This window comes from Pelophylax lessonae, assembly GCF_965119305.1.
Source record: "Pelophylax lessonae genome assembly, chromosome: 1".
In the NCBI taxonomy this organism is placed as follows: domain Eukaryota; kingdom Metazoa; phylum Chordata; class Amphibia; order Anura; family Ranidae; genus Pelophylax; species Pelophylax lessonae.
This window is the reverse complement of record NC_138768.1, coordinates 431291016-431304151: the sequence shown is the minus strand read 5'-3', so window position 1 is coordinate 431304151 and position 13136 is coordinate 431291016. Positions and strand designations below refer to the sequence as shown.

Sequence of the window (13136 nt, the reverse complement as noted above, 5' to 3'; positions counted from 1 at the left end):
AGTGCCCACACTTAGTGCCTATAGTGCTGCCAGTCAGTGCTCATCAGTGCCTAGATAAGCAGGCACTGATGGGCACTGACTGGCAGCACTATGGGCACTGATTGTGGGCACTGATGGAGGGCACTGTGGGCACTGATGGTGGGCACATTGTTTTTTTTTTTACCTCTGTAGTAATCAGGGCACTGGTGATCGGTGCCCTGATTACATTCTTCTGTGTCCCCGACGGCTGATCAGTTCTTCTCCTTCCTCACACTGCAGTCTCCGTGTAAGGAAGGAGCGCTGGCGATGAGAGATGATCTCATATGTTTACATATGAGATCATCTCTCATTGCATGGGCCGATCACGTGGTAAATGGCCGCTGTGATTGGCCATTTATCACGATCTGTGATTGGCTGTGTCCAAGGGACACGGCCAACACAGATTTTCCCCAATGCGCGCTCGCGGGAGCGCGCAGGGAGCCTGTCTCTGGGAGGCCGTATAAAGACGGCCTCCCGGAAATGTGAGTCTGCGCTGTAGCCGTCTATCGGCTATAGCGCGGATGGCAGGAGGTTAATGTAATTTGGTTAAAAATTTATAACTGTAGGCAAAGCAGATCACCCACAATGTCAATTGTTGACTTTGGATAAAAATACAGTGGACCAACACCAGCATATGACAAGGCTCCCCAAATCATCACAGACTGTTACAGACCAAATCGCCACAGGCTGATCGCCTCCATGCCATGCCGCATTGATGCAGTAGTTCATGCAAAATGGAGCCCTGAACAAGTATAGAGTGCATACTATACTCTACATGGATATACTTTTCAGTAAGCCAAAAAACTGCTTAAACTATATCACTTTGTGTGTAACGCATCTTTACAAGTTTCACTTTTTGAATTGAATTTCTAAAATAAATACATGTTTTGATGATATTCCAATTTTATGAGATGCACCTGTAGATTGCTCATATGATTCCTGTTGTGTGATGTGATTGTTGATTTTATAGCGCTGCAATTTATACTTATTTATTAAGCCTACATTCTCTGAGCTCAGGTTGTCCTGTACCCACCCAAGTCTGTTTCTGGACAGGAAAAGTAGCATTGTGATGAGCCCACCTCTGTCACTTTGCTTCCTCCTCTCATCATCATGCTTCTTGTCAACATATGAACTAATAGGCTCCTTCTTTTGCTTCTTCATATCACTCCCCAGAATTGCTGTACAAGGATTGCAAGAATGCTTTTGTACAAAAAAAAATAAAATAAAATGTATTGATGTATTACTGATTACAGAGTTGCTTTACTGTGTCTTTTTTATCTGCCTAGAGATCAGCTCTAAAGGGAGTTCTCAGTATAGGGACTCATTCGGATAAACATATGTAATTACTAATTAAAATGCTGGATCTTGCTGGCCTCTGCTGGATCTTATTGGAGTGAGCTGAAGAGAAGAAATTAAGAACTTGTATCTGTCATGACTATGTGCTGGTAACTCAGAGGGACCCGTAGAGTGAATAACTGGCAGCCCTTACAGGGGCAGTGCTACACACACCTATATCTCTGAAGCACATACATCAATCCTTCTGAATCATAATCCTTTATTTTGAATTTCACATATTCATCCCAAATTACACAAGTCTAATAAAGTGCTTAGGTAGTCTTACTTTGTGAAACACCCAGTGGAATTTTAACTAGGCCCGGGTATAAGGAATTCCCTTTACACTCATAGTGATATCTCTGCTATTTACTAAAACTACAGTGTGCAAAATATGGTACAGCTCTGCATAGAAATCAGCTTCCATTTTTTTTCTGTGAAAGACTAAAGCCCCGTACACACGTAGCGATTGTCGGCCGTAAATATTTGGCCGATTCGGCCGATTGTAGGCTTGTTAGTATGATGCTTCCGACAGCCAACAGCGCATTTTCGGCCAAACAGAATAGGGTGTACAGGCATTAAAATTTTTGTTGGCCAACACCAGAATGGCCGATTGTTCGCCAGTCAGTACAGAATTCAGCCGACAAACAGCCGATTAGCAAGACTGGGCATGCTCAGAGAAGAAAAAACACATGGAAAGTTAACCATCACATGACATCACTTCTGCAGTCGGCTGTTGTTGGCCGACAAAATTCATGTGCAGTCTTTTGCAGTTTTCAGCCGACAGGACAGCACCGGACAAAAGACAGCCGATCGTTCGGCCGACGATCGGTACGTGTGTACGGGGCTTAAATGAGCAAGCTGAAGTTAGAAGCTGATTGGCACCAGATGTTGTACTTTTCAGTTTTAGTAAATCAGCCCCTGTATATGTTTGAACTATTGGGTCCTGGTGAGAGGAACACCAGCGCTCAGCTTTCTTCAGGAACTTGACTTGATTCCCCTGTGATTCTGATTGTCCTTTGATCCATATTTGAACACCTATTGCAGGCTGCAATTCTAAAAAAATAAATAAAAAGAGAACAATATAAATTAAATTAAAAATATACCTAGCAAATATATCCACAATTCACTACAAAGTCAAAATGTAGAATATTTTGTTCAAGATCCAAAATGTAGTACTCTGGCATGCAAATTCATGAAAACACAGGCCCAGATGTGTGGAAGGGCCCCTTGACCCCTAGCTCTACTGTAGCTAAAAGTGGGGATTGGGCTCTTATTCCTCTCAGATGTTCAGATTTCTGGATTTAATAGCATTTTAATGTTGAATAATAAAAAGACATAGATCGGCGCTAAATCTAACAATTGTTGTGAATATAAGTACAATAATTAAATAACACATCCATATGTATCAAATAATAAAAAATGCATAACAAGCATAAAAGTGATGAACAACTTCCAATATGTGAAAGGGTAAGTATAATCACTAAAAAACAGGTGACTAAAACAAGGGAAGGGGAAAGTCCATCAAAAAGTCCATAAAAAAGTGAATCAAAGAGGTAAAAAAAGAAACCATAACCTATGATCCAAAAAAACGTGAATAATAATGTCCAGTTGAAAAGTGTCACCAATGTGAAATCCCAACAAAGAATATAGCATCCACAATTGAGTGCAACGGCCGCTCACCTCAATAATGAATTGATGAAGCGTTTATCATATAAATTCTCATCCGTGAGGCTCATTCGATGGTAGTATAAATCAGAGGAGATGGAGATGTAGCTGCATAGCCATGCATAACAATATTAATGGCTCCTTGGTAGTTGCCTCTCTCCTTCACAATCATGTGACTTACGAAACTAGGATACAACCCAAAGGACACGTGATTGTGAATGAGAGAGCCAACTACCAAGGAGCCATTAATATTGTTTCACATTGGTGACAGAAGCCAGAGCCAGAAAAAGAAGAAGAGGCAGGACCTCAAAATGCATTAGCCAATCACTGTGGATGTTTCATCTATGATGTGATACCTTGGGCACTACAGCGTAAGTTTGTGAGTACTTTTTTTTTACAATAAAGCTTTATACATTATGAATAATGCTCCAGGCTGGTGCGCCCTCTGTCTATTTCTTAATTTCTACCTAAGTTAATCTCTGGATATAGATTGTAAAGGCCCCCTGTACAAAGAAAAGGAATGGATCCCAGTTTTAATTCCTATTAATGCTCATTGCATTTGCAAGCAGTCTTGTCGTGTAGTTGGTAAGGTTGATTAAGTACACTGGTTCATCCAGTTCAGCGTGTGTGTGTGTTTAGGTCACTACCATTTTCAATATTCTTGTACATTATTTTTGCTAAGAAACACATCTAAAATTTTTTTTTTAATTTATGCTGCTGACACCACCAACCGTGGATGAAGTTCCAGATCCTTACTGCTCTAAAAGAAATATGCAGTTTAAGATTGAACATCTACAGTATCTCACAAAAACGAGCACATCCTTCACATTTTTGTAAGCATTTTATTATATCTTTTCATGTGACAAAACTGAAGAAATGACACTCTGCTACAATGTAAAGTAGTGAGTGCACAGCTTGTATAACAGTGTAAATTTGCTGTCCCCTCAAAATATCTCAACACACAGCCATTAATGTCTAAACCACTGGCAACAAAAGTGAGTACACCTCTAAGTGAAAATGCCCAAATTGGACCCGATTAGCCATTTTCCTTCCCCGGTGTCATGTGACTCATTAGTGTTACAAGGTCTCAGGTGTGAATGGGGAGCAGGTGTGTTAAATTTGGCGTTATCGCTCTCACTCTCTCATACTGGTCACTGGAAGTTCAACATAGAACCTCATGGCAAAGCACTCTCTGAGGATCTGAAAAAAAGAATTGTTTCTCTACATAAAGATGGCCTAGGCTATAGGAAGATTGCCAAGACCCTGAAACTGAGCTGCAGCACGGTGGCCAAGACCATACAGTGGTTTAACAGGACAGGTTCCACTCAGAACAGGCCTCGCCATGGTCGACCAAAGAAGTGCACGTGCTCACCGTCATATCCAGAGGCTGTCTTTGGGAAATAGACGTATGAGTGCTGCCAGCATTGCTGAAGGTTGAAGGGGTGGGGGGTCAGCCTGTAAGTGCTCAGAACATATGCCGCACACTGCATCAAATTGGTCTGCATGACTGTCAACCCAGAAGGAAGCCTCTTCTAAAGATGATGCACAAGAAAGCCCTGAAAAAGTTTGCTGAAGACAAGCAGACTAAGGACATGGATTACTAGAACCATGACCTGTGGTTTGATGCGACCAAGATAAACGTATTCGGTTCAGATGTTGTCAAGCATGTGTGGCGGCAACCAGGTGTAGTTATTCCTCATAACTGAGGTCCTCCAGCCCCCTAATTAGCTTTGTTGCCCTTCTCTGGATGCAGTTTAAGCTCGTACTTCCTGAGAATTGGTGATTAGAACTGGACAGCATACTCAAAATGTGGTTTGAACCAGGGTTTTTTTTTTTAAATGCATGCTGGTAGTCTGCTGGCCTTGCATTGCACACTATTGCTGAATATGATCTACCAGGAACCCCAGATCCTTTTCCATCCTTGATTCTCCCAGAGGTTTTCCTCCTAGCAAGTAACTTGACTTTTTATTCATATTGTTAGCTTCCAAGTGCATTACTTTACATTTTGCAATATTAAACCTCATCTGCCACATAGCTGCCCAGCCCACTATTTTACCTAGGTCTTCTGTTAAAGTTGCTATGTCCTGTTGTGAGGTTATTGCCCTGCTTAGTTTTGCATCAGCAGCAAACACGGAGATGGAATTATATATTCCAACCTCCTATATTGGTTATGAACAAGTTAAACAGAATTTGTTCCAGAGCGGAACCCGGGGGTACTCCACTCACAACTCTAAACAATTAAAAAAATATGTAATTAATCACTACTGGATGCGCTCCTGTTTTCTAATCAGGTACATGCAATATCTCCAATTCCAAAATACCTTATTTTGTAGTTGGTCTGGCAAGAACATTCTTTCATAAATCCATGTTGGTTAGTGCTAATAAAACTATTTTCATCAGCAAATTCTTGCATATGGTTCCTTATTCTAATTTTTCACATACCATTGATGTTAGGCTGACTGGTCTGTAGTTTCCAGGTATATATTTTGGCCCTTTTTGCATATTGTGGTAACTCGTTTTCTTTTCCCCAATTTGCTGGTACCATTCAATCAGTAAGCTGTCCTTAAAAATTAGGAGTAATGTCCATTAACTAGCCAAGTTCTTTGAGAACTCTTAGGTGTAAGCCATCTGGTCCTGGTGATGCATTCACATTAGGTTTTTTTAGTCTTACCTTTAACATGGTTTTCGGTCAGCCAGAAAGTTACATTCAATATACTGTAAATAACATTACTGTCTTTTATAGTATATCTTATTTTCCTTGTTGTGGAAGCTCCTGCCAAAATGTGTGGTCAAGAAGCCACCAGATGTCCGCAACATGTTGTACCTGCAATTATAGAGGCCCATTTTGCCTCTGTCCTTTGCTACTCAATACTTTTCTAGGTCTGAGCATACCATATGAGTTCACATCTAGTTCTTCTACCAAATGCCATATATTACCATGTAACTAGTTCAGGGCTTATGCTAAATGTGTACATTGTATAAGATTGAAGACACAGTTTCTATCTTTCCTCACAACGGAATGTGAAAATGTATACGCACACACACATGGTATAGAAAAGAATCACCCCCTTTAAAATAATCATATTTTGTTGCTTTGCAGTCCGAAATTAAGACAGACACAGTTTTTGTTTTATCCAACTGTATAACACCAACATGTCAGAAGAAAAACAAATTCAAACAGGATCACTAAGTTGGAAAAATCACCCCCTTGTGTCAGTATTTTGTTGAACCACCTTTTGATTTATTTACAGCCTTTTTTCTGTTGGGATATGTCTCTACTAACTTTACATATCTAGACTTTGCAATATTTGCCCACTCTTCTTTGCAGAACTGCTCAAGTTTAGTTAAATTTGATGGTTACTATCTGTGGACTGCAGTCTTCAAGTCATTCCACAGATTGGGGTTTAAGCCTGGGCTCTGACTAGGCCATGCAAGGATATTCACCTTTTTTTTCTTCAACCACTGTGTGGTCATTTTTGCTGTGTGCTTTGGGTCATTATCCTGTTGGAAGGTAAACCTTTTTCCCATTGACAACTTTCTGGCAGAGGGCAGCAAATTTTCTTCAAGAATTTGATGGTATTTTCCCCCTCCATTTTTCCTTCTATCCTGAAAAGTGCTCCAGTCCCTGCTGCAGAGAAACACTCCCATAACAGGATATTACCACATCCATGCTTTACATGATGGTGTTATTTGGATGGTGAGCTGTATTGGATTTCCACCAGACATATCGTTTGGTGTAGTGATGGACGAACATCTAATGGGACGGTTCGCGAACGCGATCGCGCAAACTCGCTCAAATGTTCGTGAACCTTCGCGGCGGGTCCCATTTATTTTAATGGCAGGCGAACATGAAAAACATCCAGGTTATATTTGCAGCCACAAAATACTTACTAGCTGTGCACAAATAGTCCTACAACATGGACACTGACATACCAGAAGTATTAAGCAAATCTGCGATCGACAAGCATTCTTTTTTTAGGACAAAGAAGTAAGTGTCGGCCTGTACAGGCCCCAAAAATTAGCCCACAGGCGTTCACCTGACACCAAAGAACTTTGTATTCTGTGGCTGGAGGTACATTAGGCATTCACAGGATACAGAAGTAAGTGTCGGCCAGTACAGGCCCCAAAAATTAGCCCACAGGCGTTTACCTGACAGCAAAGAACTTTGTATTCTGTGGCTGGAGGTACATTAGGCATTCACAGGATAAATAAGTGTCGGCCATTACAGGCCCCAAAAATTAGCTCACAGGCATTCACCTGACAGCAAAGAACTTTACATTCTGTGGCTGGAGGTACATTAGGCATTCACAGGATAAATAAGTGTCAGCCATTACAGGCCCCAAAAATTAGCCCACAGGCGTTCACCTGACAGCAAAGAACTTTGTATTCTGTGGCTGGAGGTAGATTAGGCATTCATAGGATAAATAAGTGTCGGCCAATACAGGCCCCAAAAATTAGGCATTCAACGGACATAAAAGGCCTTTTATGCCACTGTATTTACCTAAGACAGGGACCATGAATTGTTATAGGTGGTGGCAATATTTGTGGCCTGTCATGAGGAATTTGAATCAAACATGGTTTACTGGTCACATGGGTTGAATTCCTCCAAGATCCATGCCTCATTCATTTTTATAAATGTGAGGTAGTCAACACTGTCGTGAGCTAGGCGAGTGCGCTTATCAGTCACAATCCCCCCTGCTGCGTTGAACGTCCTTTCGGACAGGACACTGTATGAGGGGCAAGCCAACAGTTCCATTGCAAATTGTTCAAGCTCTGGCCAGAGGTCAAGCCTGCCCACCCAGTAGTCCAGGGGTTCATCACTTCTCAGAGCGTCCACATCGGCCTGCCCACCCAGTAGTCCAGGGGTTCATCACTTCTCAGAGCGTCCACATCGGCCATTAACCAGATGTAGTCGGATACCTGTCAGTCTTTGCTGGATCTGGAGGACAGCTGTTGATGGGTCGGCTGAAAGAAAGAAGGCGTAAGCTAGAAAGAAGGCGTAAGCTATGATGTCACTGATGGCGCCCTGGCTGCGACTGACCAGTTTGGTGATATCATTAAAAATGGCAGCAGAAGTCTGCATGTGTCGCGCATGAGCAGCCACTGGCGCTGTGAAAAAAAAACAAGCTCCCCAGAACCTGTCCTGGTACAGATAGTCGTTAACTGCACGTTTCTGCCGGAGCAGCCTATCAAGCATATACAACGTTGAGTTCCATCGCATCAGTCAGTCACAAATAAGACGTCTGACGGGCAGGATGTGTCGCCGATGAATGTCAGCAAGGCGAGCCATGACTGCGTAAGATCTTCTGAAATGGCCCGAGAGTTTCCTGGCCTGCCGCAAGACGTCCTGGACCCCAGGGTATTTGACAACGAATCGCTGCGCGACCAAGTTCAGGACGTGTGGCATGCATGGTACGTGTGTAATTTTGCCCTGTTTCAGCGCGCTCAGCAGATTGGCACCATTGTCGCACATCACTTTACCAACTGTCAAATTGAGCGGTGTTAGCCACTGATCTGCCTGTGAACGCAAAGCTGAAAGGAGTGCAGGACCAGTGTGGCTCTTAGCTTCCAGGCACAACAGACGCAGCACAGCATGGCAACGTCTCACCTGGCATGTCGAATAGGTTCTGGGGATCTTGGGCAGCGCAGCGAAAGAGACAGTAGCAACGGAAAAGGCAGGCTGGCACGTAGTCCATGGCGGTAAAACCAAATCTACACGGGTGCCACAGGTTACATGCTTGACGGCCGTCAGAAGGTTCACCCAGTGGGCAGTAAATGTTATATACCTCCCCTGCTCGTGTTTGCTAGACCACGTGTCTGTGGTCAGATGTATCTTGGCACTGACACTGTGTGCCAGAGATACATTCACTTGCCGCTGAACATGGCCATACAGCTCTGGGATGCCCTTCTGCGAGAAATATTTCCTTCCTGGGACCTTCCATTGTGGTGTTCCAATGGCCAAAAATTATCGAAAGGCCTCCGAGTCCACCAGTTTATATGGCAGTGGTTGGCGGGCTATAAGTTCAGACAAGCCAGCGGTCAACCATTGGGCAAGAGAGTTATCCGGCGTCATCATTTTTTTACGCTCGAACATTTGGGCCATGGAAGGCTGCCTTTTTCCAGAAAAACGTGAGGACGTGATGATGGAAGGTGGAGTGGAGGACAATTGTAAGGAGAGAGGAGAAGAGGCTGGACGGTGAGAGCCTGGAGTGTGGCTTTGTGGGTTCTGACGACATTGCTCCCACTGGGCTCGGTGATGGGAGTCCAGGTGCCTTCTTAAGGTGGTCGTCCCTAGGTGAGTGTTGGGCTTACCGCGACGTATGCGTTGACTGCAAAGGCTGCAGATGGCAACACTATTGTCAGCAGCAGACAAGTTAAAAAAAAGCTCACACTGCGGAGCGCCAGATGTGACCGTACATGGTTGATAGCTCGCTCCTGATACATTAGCAGTCTGGTTTGTCCCTCCTGTGCAATGTAAGTTCGGCCTGCTTCTCCTCCCTATCTGCTGGTCCATCTCTCCCTCTGAACTCCCCTCCTCTTCCTCTCTCTTGTGGGCACCCACATGACGTCCATAGACACGCCATCACCGACGTCACCTTCCCCACCACTAACATTAGAGATCTAATACTATAAAGTAGTAAGTGTACAGCTTGTATAACAGTGTAAATTTGCTGTCCCCTCAAAATAAATCAACACACAGCCATTAATGTCTAAACCGCTGCCAACAAAAGAGAGTACACCCCTAAGTGAAAATGTCAAAATCGGGCCCAATTAGTCATTTTCCCTCCCCGGTGTCATGTGACTCGTTAATGTAGCAAGGTCTCAGGTGTGAATGGGGAGCAGGTGTGTTAAATTTGGTGTTATCGCTCTCACTCTCTCATACTTATTTGGTTCAGATGGTGTCAAGCGTGTATGGCGGCAACCAGGTGCGGAGCACAAAGACAAGGGTGTCTTGCCTACAGTCAAGCATGGTGGTTGGAGTATCATGGTCTGCTGGGGCTGTATGTATGCTGCCGGCACTGGGGAGCTACAGTTCATTGAGGGAACCATGAATGCCGACATCTACTGTGACATACTGAAGCAGAGCAGGATCCCCTCCATTTGGAGACTGGGCTGCAGGGCAGTATTCCAACATGATAACAATCCCAAACACACCTCCAAGAGGGCACCTCATTGTCTTTGGGAAATAGACGTATGAGTGGTGCTGCCAGTATTGCTGTAGAAGTTGAAGGGGGGGGGGGGGGTCAGCCTGTCAGTGCTCAGACCATACGCCGCACACTGCATCAAATTGGTCGGCTTGGCTGTCGTCCCAGAAGGAAGCTTCTTTTAAAGATGATGCACAAGAAAGCCCGCAAACAGTTTGCTGAAGACAAGCAGACTAAGGACATGGATTACTGGAACCATGTCCTGTGGTCTGATGAGACCAAGATAAACTTATTTGGTTCAGATAGTGTCAAGTGTGTGTGGCGGCAACCAGGTGAGGAATACAAAGATAAGTGTGTCTTGCCTATAGTCAAGCATGGTGGTGGGAATGTCATGGCCTGGGGCTGCATGAGTGCTGCCGGCACTGGGGAGCTACAGTTCATTGAGGAAACCATGAATGTCAACATGTACTGTGACATATTGAAGCAGTGCATGAACCCCTCCCTTCAGAGACTGGGCCGCAGGGCAGTATTCCAACATGGTAACGACCCCAAACACACCTCCAAGGCGGCTACTGCCTTGCTAAAGAAGCGGAGGTTAAAGGTGATGGACTGGCCAAGCATGTCTCCAGATCTAAACCCTATTAGGAATCTGTGGGGCATCCTCAAAACAGAAGGTGGAGGAGCGAAATGTTTCTAACACCCACCAGCTCCGCAATGTCGTCATGGAGGAGTGGAAGAGGACTCCAGTGGCAATCTGTGAAGCTCTGGTGAACTCCATGCCCAAGAGGGTTAAGGCAGTGCTGGAAAATAATGGTGGCCACACAAAATATTGAAACTTTGGGCCCAATTTGGACATTTTAACTTAGGGGTGTACTCACTTTTTTTGCCAGCGGTTTAGACATTAATGGCTGTGTGTTGAATTATTTTGAGGGGACAGCAAATTTACACTGTTATACAAGCTGTACACTCACTACCTTACATTGCTTACATTGTAGCGAAGTGTCATTTCTTCAGTGTTGTCACATGAAAAGATATAATAAAATATTTACAAAAATGTGAGGGGTGTACTCACTTTCATGAGATACTGTACACACACAGTGAGGAAAATTATTATTTAATCCCCAGCAGATTTTGTCAGTTTGCCCACTTACAAGGAAATTATGGGTCTATAAAATGTTTATGTATTTTAAATGATAAGGACAGAATATCAACCAAAAATCCAGGAAAAACACATAAGGCAAAAGTTAAAAATTGTGTTGCAGTTCAGTGAGTAAAATATTTGATCCCCTACCAACCAACAATAATTCTGGCTCCCACAGACTGACTACAGTATGTGCTTATGTGGTACACAGATTAGTCCTGTCAATTTAATAAGGTGCTGCTAATGAAAACTCATTATGTGTATAAAAGACACCTGTCCACAGAATCTCTTTCTTCCATTCAAACCCACCATCATGGGCAAGACCAAAAAGAGCTGTTAAAGGGCGTCAGGGACAAGATTGTAGACCTGCACAAGGCTGAAATGGGCTACAAGACCACCAGCAACAAGCTTGGGGATAAGGAATCGACTGTTGGAGTGATTATTCGCAAATAGAAGACACACAAAATACTCATCAATCGCCCTCGGTCTGGAGCTCCATGTAAGGTTTCGCCTCATGGGGTAGGGATGATCATGAGAAAAGTGAGGGATCAGCCCAGAACTACACAGAAGTATCTTGTGAATGATCTCAAGCTAGTTGGGACCACAGCCATCAAACAAACCATTGGTAAGACAATATGACGCCATATCCTGCAGCACATGTGAGGTCCCCCTCCTCAAGAAGGCACATGTACAGGCCCGTCTGAAGTTTGCCAATGAATGTCTAAATGACTCAGAGTAGGATTGGAAGAAAGTGCTGTGGTTAGATGAGACCAAAATTGAGCTATTTGGCATTAACTCAACTCGCTGTGTTTGGAGGAAGAAAAATGCCTACTATGACCCATGGGATGGTTTTGCTGTACAGTCAAGCACAGAGGTTGAAACATTATGCTTTGGGGCTGTTTCTCTGTCAAAGGTACTTGGATGGGGCCATGTTTTGTAAAATCTTGGATGAGAACCTTCTTCCCTCAGCCAGAAAACTGAAGATGGGTCGTGGATGGTCTTCCAGCATGACAACGACCCAAAGAAGCACATTGAGGTCATGGAGTGGTCTAGCCAGTCTCCAGACCTTAATCCTATAGAAAATTTATGGAAGGAGCTGAAACTTCGAGTTGCCAAGTGACAGCCAAGAAACCTTAAAGAGGTTGTAAAGTCAGAAGGTTTTTTTTATCTTAATGCATTATATGCATTAAGATAAAAAGCTTTATTTGTGCAGCAGTCCCCCTCAGCCCCCCTAACACTTACTTGAGCCCCCTCTCTACCCAGCGATGTCCACGAATGCCTCAGCCATCCAGGATCTCTCTTTTTTAGGGGAGAGAAGGGGCCGGGCCGAGTGGCAGCTCAATGCCTGAATGGATACACAGAGCTGCAGCTTGGCTCAGGTTCGCCCATAGAAAGTGTCACATACCTGATCCGAAGCCGGAGTGTAGAGAGGGCTCCCCTTGTGGCTAGGCACAGAGCACCCCTGGAAGTGGGACAGGGAGTGCTGTGCCCAAAGTAGCACAGGTTGCCGGTTGGGATGACCAGATGGAAGCAGGAACAGAGCTTGTTGTGAAGTTCCGAGCAGGTCCGGAACACTTTGGCAAGCCGGGCAGTAGCAAGGTGCAACAGGAACAGACTGGCAGAATGCTGGAGAGAAGTCAGGAGCCAAGCCGAGGTCAAGTATTGGAGAAGACAAGCAGGAATCCAAGAGTAAGCCAAGGGGTCAGGAGCCAGGAGAAACAACGTCAAACAGTCCGGGTCGGCAACAGGAAATCACGATCAGCAGGTTTACAAGGCACAGGGAACACGGGAGGCTGTTGATCATCCAGCAACTAGTTGTTGTGCTTGCTGGC

At 44.2% G+C, this 13136-nt stretch overlaps 1 protein-coding gene across 1 annotated transcript in view; it reads right to left on the bottom strand.

Annotated features, from left to right (window-relative positions):
• Window positions 1-2318: 2318 nt before the first annotated feature.
• Window positions 2319-13136, bottom strand: part of LOC309546722 (uncharacterized protein) — a gene marked incomplete at its 3' end in the record, with an annotated part of 73926 nt that continues 63108 nt past the window's right edge. Inside the window, exon 9 of the mRNA XM_082246424.1 lies at window positions 2319-2406. Within this exon, the coding sequence (XP_082102550.1) occupies window positions 2319-2406 (88 nt within the window). The remainder of the gene's footprint in view (window positions 2407-13136) is intronic.